The 8264-nt window shown below is 35.4% G+C and overlaps 1 protein-coding gene across 1 annotated transcript; it reads left to right on the top strand.

Annotated features, from left to right (window-relative positions):
- Positions 1-3504: 3504 nt before the first annotated feature.
- LOC112720252 (protein CHAPERONE-LIKE PROTEIN OF POR1, chloroplastic) lies at positions 3505-8010 on the top strand. Its single transcript, XM_025771125.3, has 5 exons — positions 3505-3760; positions 5741-5907; positions 6099-6202; positions 6820-7273; positions 7659-8010. The coding sequence occupies exons 2-5, from the start codon at positions 5762-5764 to the stop codon at positions 7813-7815; spliced, it is 861 nt and encodes a 286-aa protein (XP_025626910.1). The 5' UTR covers positions 3505-3760; positions 5741-5761; the 3' UTR covers positions 7816-8010.
- Positions 8011-8264: the final 254 nt, after the last annotated feature.

Raw genomic sequence — 8264 nt, 5'->3', positions numbered from 1 at the left:
CAGTTGGAATAACCTCTTCTCTCCTGTAGCCTTGGCATCAAAGTTTAGAAACTTTGTTGCCTAATATGCTATGTGCTCCAACTCCACTGGCAAGTAACAGGCCTTACCATAAACCAACTGGTATGGGAACATTCTAATAGGAGTCTTGAAAGCAGTCTGGTATGCCCAGAGAGCATCATCAAGTTTCCTTGCCCAGTCCTTCCTTGAAGTACTTACAGTCTTCTCCAAGATCCTTTTGAGTTTCCTATTGAAAACTTTAGCCTATCCACTTGTGTGAGGGTGATAAAGGGTTGCCACTTTATGACAGACTTCATATCTCTGTAGGAGTGAGTCCAACTGTTTATTGCAGAAGTGGTTACCTCTATCACTAATAAATGTCCTTGGACACCAAACCGGCTAAAAATATATATCTACAAAAAGCTCTGCACGACTTTGGCATCAATAGTGGGAAAGGCCATTACTTCCACCCACTTGAACATATAATCCACAGCCACTAGTATGTAAGTATTTGAGTATGAGGGAAAAAAATTCCCATGAAATCAATACCCCACACATCAAATAACTCAATCTCTAAAATCCCTTGCTATGGCATCTCATGATTGTTGGGAAGTTTCCCAACTCTCTAACATTTGTCACAATTTCTTACAAATTTTTGTGAGTCTCAGAAGAGAGTCGGCCAGTAAAAATTGCTCTGAAGGACCTTGGTGGTTGTCCTTTCACCACCAAAGTGACCTCCATACTCAGAACCATGATAATGCCAGAGGATCTGCTGTGATTCCTTATCTAAGACACAACGCCGGATCATACCATCTGAGCATCTCTTAAAAAGATAAGGTTCTTCCCACAAGTAGTACTTGGCGTCATTCAACAGCTTTCTAACTTGTTGTTTAATGTACTCCTTGGGGATGAAAATCATGGCCTTGTAGTTCGCAGTGTCTGCAAACCACAGAGCCCATTGAATCATAAAGAGTTGCTCATCCGGGAAGGTCTCAGTTACAGCAGTGGGGGCGGCGTCCCTTCTTTAGGCTCAATCCTAGAAAGATGATTAGCTACTTGATTCTCTGACCCTTCTCTGTCTCTAATCTCAAAGTCGAACTCCTGAAGAAGCAGCATGCACCTGATTAATCTTGGTTTAGAATTCTGGTTAGTTAGAAGGTACTTAAGAGTAGCGTGGTCAGTATAAACAATAACTTTGGAACCAATTAAGTAGGATCCAAATTTATCAAATGTATAAACTATAGCTAGTAATTCTTTCTCTGTAGTAGTGTAATTCTTTTGTGCGTTATTTAACACATGACTAGCATAGTAAATGATGTGCATAAGCTTGTCTTTCCTCCACTCCAAGACAGCCCCTATAGCATATTCACTAGCATCACACATTAGCTCAAATGGTAAATCCCAGTTGAAAGGGGCTATGATGGGTGTAGAGACAAGCCTTATTTTTAGAGTTTCAAAATCATGCAAACAATCATTATCAAAAACAAAAGGAATGTCAGCAACTAAAAGGTTGCTCAAAGGTTTAACAATCTTAGAAAAATCCTTATGAACTTCCTGTAAAATCCTGCATGACCTAAGAAACTCCTTATTGCCTTAACATTAGTAGGTGGTGGTAATTTTTTAATTACCTCCACTTTAACTTTGTCAACCTCTATTCCTTTGCTTGAAATCCAGTGACCAAGAACAATACCTTCAGTTTCCATAAAGTGGCATTTTTCTCAATTTAAAACAAGGTTTGTTTCTTGACACTGTTTCAAGACTAAGGATAGGTGCTTAAGGCAAGAATTAAAAGAATCACCAAAATCAGAGAAGTCATCATAAATACCTCAATGAACTTTTCAACCATGTTTGAGAAAATAGAGAGCATACACCTCTGAAAAGTCACTGGGGCATTACAGAGTTCAAACGGTATCCTCTGGTAAGCAAATACTCCAAAAGGACATGTAAACGTCGTCTTCTCCTGATCTTAAAGGTCTACAGCAATCTGATTATAGCCAGAGTATCCATCTAGAAAATAATAGAAAGCATGACCGGCTAACCTTTCAAGGATCTGATCAATGAAAGGTAAGAAAAAGTGATCCTTTCATGTAGCATTGTTGAGCCTCATGTAGTCAATGCACATACGCTACCCTGTGACGATTTTTGTAGGAATGAGCTCATTTTTTTTATTCTTGATCACTGTCATCCCTCATTTCTTGGGAACCACTTGTACATGACTTACCATAGACTGTCAGAAATAGAGTAAATGATCCCAACTTCTCAAAGCTTCATCACATATTTCTGGACCACTTCTTTCATGGTTGGATTTAGTCACCTCTGTGGTTGCATAACTGGTTTAGCATCATCTCAAGTAAGATCTTGTGCATACATTTGGTTGGACTAATCCCCTTTGAATCACTAATGGTCCATCCAAGAGAAATTTTTTGACTCCTGAGTACATGAATCAGTGCCTCCTCCTCCTCATGTTTGAGAGAAAAACTACTAATCACCGGATAAGTATCTTGCTCTCCCAAGAAGGCATACTTCAAAGATGGAGGCAAGGGCTTTAACTCAAGCTTCAGCGCCCCCTTCCTTTGTGCTAGGCATGTGGAATTTCTCCTCCTGAGGTGGTGAATCATCAGCCTCAAGCAAGGCATCCTTAGAAGAAGATTCCAGGATATCCTCAAGTTTCTCGGTTTTAAATGCCTCTTTAATCAGAGATTCAATCATATCAATTCTCATACATCCTTCAGAGTCATCAGGGTGTTGCAATGCCTCTAGCACATTGAGAATGCATTATAATATATAATGTTCTACGGAGACTTGTCTCCATCTAATCGTCAACAATAGTTGAGAATCCTACTACAAAACAATGTTACAAGATTGTTTTCTCAAACTTTTTAAAAATAAGCCTTAACTCAAATTTCACAAACAAAAAAAGAAACCACTAAAGTACTTTGTAAAATAAAATATTTATCAACTTAAAAAGTAAAGTACTATTTTGACTCCAAAAGATATCATTTTTGAATAAATTGTTCTAAAAAAATAATATTTTAATTCTCTAAATATAATATCAATTTGACAAAATATACCAAATATAGAGAGACACAAAAAAATACTTTAAAAATCAAATTTCAACATTTCTTTTAAATCTACGTAAAAGAAAGAAGAATAATTATTTAGATCCAAATTTTATAATTTTACATTAAGTAAATTCTTCTGGCAACCTTTTTTCTAGTGGATGGAAAAATAATTAGAAAAATTTGAAAAAAGGGTTAGTAAATAATAATAGATTTTTTTCCTCAAATTTTAATAGTATTTTTTTTATTTTGGTTTCTTATGGTATCTCCCAATCCAATAGATTAAGAACTAATCTGCTGCGGTACTAAACTCCATTTAATGATTTGCTGCTAACCAATCGGTTGCTATATGCACAAGGCTTTTTATTAAATTATAAATAAAAAATAATTAATTTCCTAAAATCCTAAATACGTATGGACTAAAAGTTGGCCCAATCCCTTGCGGAATGGGCTTGGCCCAATCCCTTGCGGAATGGGCTTGGCCCATACCTGCTTGGCTGCTTAGAAGCCTAACCTGTATTGCAGCTATTTGGTGGCCGAAACGATAACTTACTGCCAAAACCGGACCCAAGTGTCTCCACTTAAAACCCCTCCGCCCAATCCCTCCTCCGCCGTCGCTTGTTCCGCCGTCGCCTCTCTTCTGCCGTCGTCTCTGTTCCGCCTTTCTAACCCCCTGTTGACCACTGCTTCTCTGCTATCCTCTGGTTCGGTTCTTTTTTTTTTCTTCTTACCTATTTTTATGCTATGGGGATTTTGTGCTAAAGTTTCAATTTTACTTCTATTTCACATATTGTGAAATTTTTGTGCTAAAGTTTCAATTTTACTTCTATTATAATGATTTTTACTGTCATGAAAAGCTTGTGTATCTTATCTGTTATGTAATTGTGTGCATCTCTTTACTCGCTCCATGTTTCTCAATTTGAATTGGCAATGGTTATATTCAAAATGGGTGGCTTTCCCAATTGCCATGAGTCAAATGGAATTAGAGAAATTCAATACATATATCTATGTACATTATTATTTTATGGTATGTATTTGCAGAGATAAAAAGAAAAATTGGCATGTGATGAGTTGATATACTGATTTTGCAGTGTTGACAACATACTCCGCTTATCTAATGCCAAATATTTAATTAGCTCAATTTTAATCTCATGTTTTAGTTTGTTTTGGGGCATTATTTAAGAATTTAATTTTGGTGTACCGTAGATAAAAAACAGTTTTATACATGCATCCAATTATGTAACACCACATCAGGAAAAGTAACTACCTTTTATATTGACGCGTGAATGGTCATCTAAAAGAATAGATATGATTAGATAACTCCATAAAACGTTTTATATTGTCAATGTATCAAAATTAAACTTTTATTTATTTATTTATTTTGGATTTTTGTTACATGAGAGTATATATGATGATCATTATGGAGAAAAATATGATAAAGATGCATGTATATAAAAACGGTTTTGTTAGGTAGACAATGACTTTCGTAAACAATGTGGACAATGGGCTTTAAAATTGGTCCAATAAGGTAAAAACACACTACACTCCTACGGAAATCACAAGTGGAAAAGGGAGGTTACCATATGCATAACTGCATTATTCACTAAACTCATTGTCTTCCTATACTTTTCCATATAAAAAAATGAGATTGAAAAAAGAACGTATGAAGTGCCTTCTATTTGATAAAAGCAAGAGTATAGAAATTTCTTCTGCACTCCCCTACTTGATACTCTTTCTCTCTGGAAGTTACATATGTGTTTCAGATATTAGTGCTACTACAACTACACTGGCTCTCTCACACTATGATTTTACTTTATCCAAGAAATACAAAATTATAATTTTTCAAGGTGTAGGGGCAAGCTGATACAAGATATGCCTTGTAAAATAATTTATTTAGGAGTGATGAAAAGACCATTGTCAATGATAGTTTCCTTGCCTCATATATAGCCAGGAATGCATTTATTATTATTATTTTTATTATGACATACTATATATTATATATATTGTGGTATTCAAGTAAAGGAAAAAGAAATAAAAAAATTGGCATTGATCAAATCACTTTAAGACTGAAAGATTGGAGGGAAAATTAATCAATTTCAATAAATTTTGCCGGGAAAAGGGATACTTTTTAGGATAGTAAGTAGATGAGTCAGCTTCTGATGGTTTCTACTTGTCAGAGTTAGATACTTTAGGTGCAATTAGTTTGATTGTGTTTTGATATTGGGGCAATGTAGAACGGAATTGTCCTTCTCAATTGTAGGGGTTAATTGGCATCCATAATAACGTTAATTGTTTGTGGTTCCATAGTTATCTTATGCGTCTGGTGGCGATGAGCAATTCAAATAATAACGAGTTGATAAATGAAGGTGTTTGTTGTTCTGAACAACTATATGAAGTGGTTAGAAGTTGTAAACAGTTTGGCTCAAGCAGGAGTTAAATGGCTTTTACTTCTGAGAAGTTTGGGAGAAAAATAATTTACTAGTTGCATACTCATTCACAGCAAAAAGAAAGTTGAACGAAAATGGTTATGAATCTGTAACATTTAGAGCTTGGCAATCTTAGTCACTGTTCACACAAATGATATGCTTGCATCCATTGCTTTATAAATCCTGTTTATCTTATGTATCTGGTGTATCTTTTTTGTTCTCTTTGCTTCAAACATCAATTTCTGGTCTGATATTTAGGTTAAAGGAGTTCTTGCACCAATGAGACTATCGGGATTAAGTAGTTCTTCCTCAGGATGTTGTCTCCAACTACCTACTTGTCACTTGGGATCTCAGCGTATTCGAATTGCTGCCTTTTCTGGGGCTGGGAAACGTAAACAAGAAAAGGAGTTTCTCCAAGAGGAAAGGTACTCGACATATAGTCTGTTCTTGTTATTATCACTTGGGGCTAGTTTGGTTTGGGATAAAAACAGTGGTAAAAAGTAATAATTAGCTTCTATGCAATTTTTAACACCAAACTGTACTGATCCTTGATGACTGGGTTGTGCCTTGTTAAATGTTAACTAATATACAACTTCAACGACTTGCCACTTCACAGATCCAATATGTTGTGTTCTAGACTAAACCTCAATAAACGACGAGTTCACTTGGTCAAAAGTGCTATGGATGCTTCATATGGTGATATGGCAAATGAATCTGCTGGTAACTTTGATTCTTGATAATTCTATAATTTTAGATGTTGTGATATAACAAATTTCACTGTAAGGCACAATATTTTCAGATGTGAGTTAGTTGGTGCCCTTTTTTTTTTCTCCCAATGCACCAGTTTCAGTGAAAATAAAGCTTACTTCAACATTGGTTGTATGATATCATACAAGTTTGTTCTCTCACGTATACAAGGCAGGATACTTCAGTGTTTTTGTTTGTCATTTAGTTAAGTTGATGCAAACCCTTTTTATCAGTCATTGTTTAAGCTCATCACCCATAGCTTTAGCATGTCTTAGAAGCTGAACCTGCATAAACAAGAATTATACTTAGGAAGCTAGGGAGTCTGAGAAGCTTGGGGTCTTAAGATAAAGTATAATATTGTTTCTAAATTCACGTCTTTTCTTTTTTTACCTCAAATTACTATTTTCCTGTCCCCTCTTCTTTTTGCTCCCTCTTCTTTTCTTCTTCTTCCATCTTCTTTTTTGCTGGAAATCTGTGCAATATGATAACTAATAACTTTATCTTCCATCTTATGCATATGAATCATAATGCTTTGAATCCTTTGAAATTAATAAGATGATTGTTTAGCCCTCAACCTTATTATGTTGCAGCAAATTCAGCTGTTTTCCCAAGAATCAATGTGAGGGATCCATACAAACGACTTGGAATAAGCAAGGAAGCTTCAGAAGACGAGATTCAAGCAGCAAGAAATTTTTTAATCCAACAATATGCAGGGCACAAACCTAGTGTTGATGCCATTGAATCAGCGCATGACAAGATAATCATGCAGAAGTTCTATGAGAGGAGGAACCCAAAAATTGACATCAAGAAAAAAATGAGGGAGGTGAACCAATCCAAATATGTTCAGGCTGTAAGAAACAGATTTCAAACTCCATCCCAGAAGTTCATTATCAAAACATCGTTGGCATTCTTGGTTCTCGGAGTTCTAACTGTTCTATTTCCAACCGAGGATGGGCCAACACTTCAGGTTGCAATATCACTGGTGGCTACAATTTATTTTGTGTATGATCGGTTGAAGAGCAAGATCCGGGCCTTCCTTTATGGGTATGTAAAAATGATAATATGTTTAAATCTTCAAAATCTATTTAGAATATACTTGATTTCATTGCATTCCCTTTAGATCCATGATTTAGTACATTCTAGGATTAATTATTCTAGGGTTTTTTTATAGTTTTATTCAAATTTTTTTTTTATCATGGTCCTGTATAGCACACAAAAGTTTCAAACTAGAATCCTCTAGTTGAAAAATATTTGTACATTATGGTGACTTGATTAGAAATGTTTAAGACGAGTTCTATATATATATGATATGGCTTCTTTCAGAGTTAATGAACAAAATGGTTACCCTAAGCATGCACCATGTATATCATTGCTACATGTGATACTATTATAAGGTATCCATTATAATTAAATCTTGTTTTTCATATAGGGCTGGAGCATTTGTTGCTTCCTGGTTGTTGGGGACCTTCTTGATGGTGTCAGTGATTCCTCCTATACCTCTGATCAAGGGACTACGAGCATTTGAAGTGACGACATCCTTGATAACGTATGTTTTATTATGGGTGTCATCTACTTATCTTAGGTAATTACTTAATTTACATATGGAACTGAGATTTTGAGCACTAGAACGGTTTTCTCAGTGGAAATCTGCAAAAAGTTATACTGCTTATCTTATTTTTACGGGGAGCCTTTCTTTTCTACTGTGTAATTTATCACTATCATCCTCAGGATTTTGTTACTTCTTTTGTATGGTATGGTAATTTTGAGTTGAGCCAGTCAAATATGTTAATCTCCAGGATATGGGGTATGGGAAATGGGAACTAGCATGTTAAGTTTAAGAGGGAAGAACCACTCTCCTTAAATACAACATCAAGCATCCATACTACTCGATGTGGGACTTTGGGCATCTCACGGTACCCAAGTCCCTAACATAGCATTCTTTTAGTTTCTTTAGATAGTCATATTTCTCAAGTCGTTTAGTATTATTAATTTATTATACAATACATGGGCATGAATGATGCTTGTAACTATGATT

The sequence above is a fragment of the Arachis hypogaea genome, chromosome 11 (genome assembly GCF_003086295.3).
Source record: "Arachis hypogaea cultivar Tifrunner chromosome 11, arahy.Tifrunner.gnm2.J5K5, whole genome shotgun sequence".
NCBI lineage: Eukaryota > Viridiplantae > Streptophyta > Magnoliopsida > Fabales > Fabaceae > Arachis > Arachis hypogaea.
The sequence above is the reverse complement of the archived record's forward strand: the minus strand, read 5'-3'. Positions and strand labels throughout refer to the sequence as shown.

Excerpts from the sequence above, each read along its gene's own strand:
- LOC112720252 (XM_025771125.3), top strand. The coding sequence starts at position 5,762 with ATGAGACTATCGGGATTAAGTAGTTCTTCCTCAGGATGTTGTCTCCAA. Across the intron at positions 6,203-6,819 it reads TATGGCAAATGAATCTGCTG|CAAATTCAGCTGTTTTCCCA; the intron begins GTAACTTTGATT and ends ATTATGTTGCAG. Across the intron at positions 7,274-7,658 it reads ATCCGGGCCTTCCTTTATGG|GGCTGGAGCATTTGTTGCTT; the intron begins GTATGTAAAAAT and ends TTTTTCATATAG.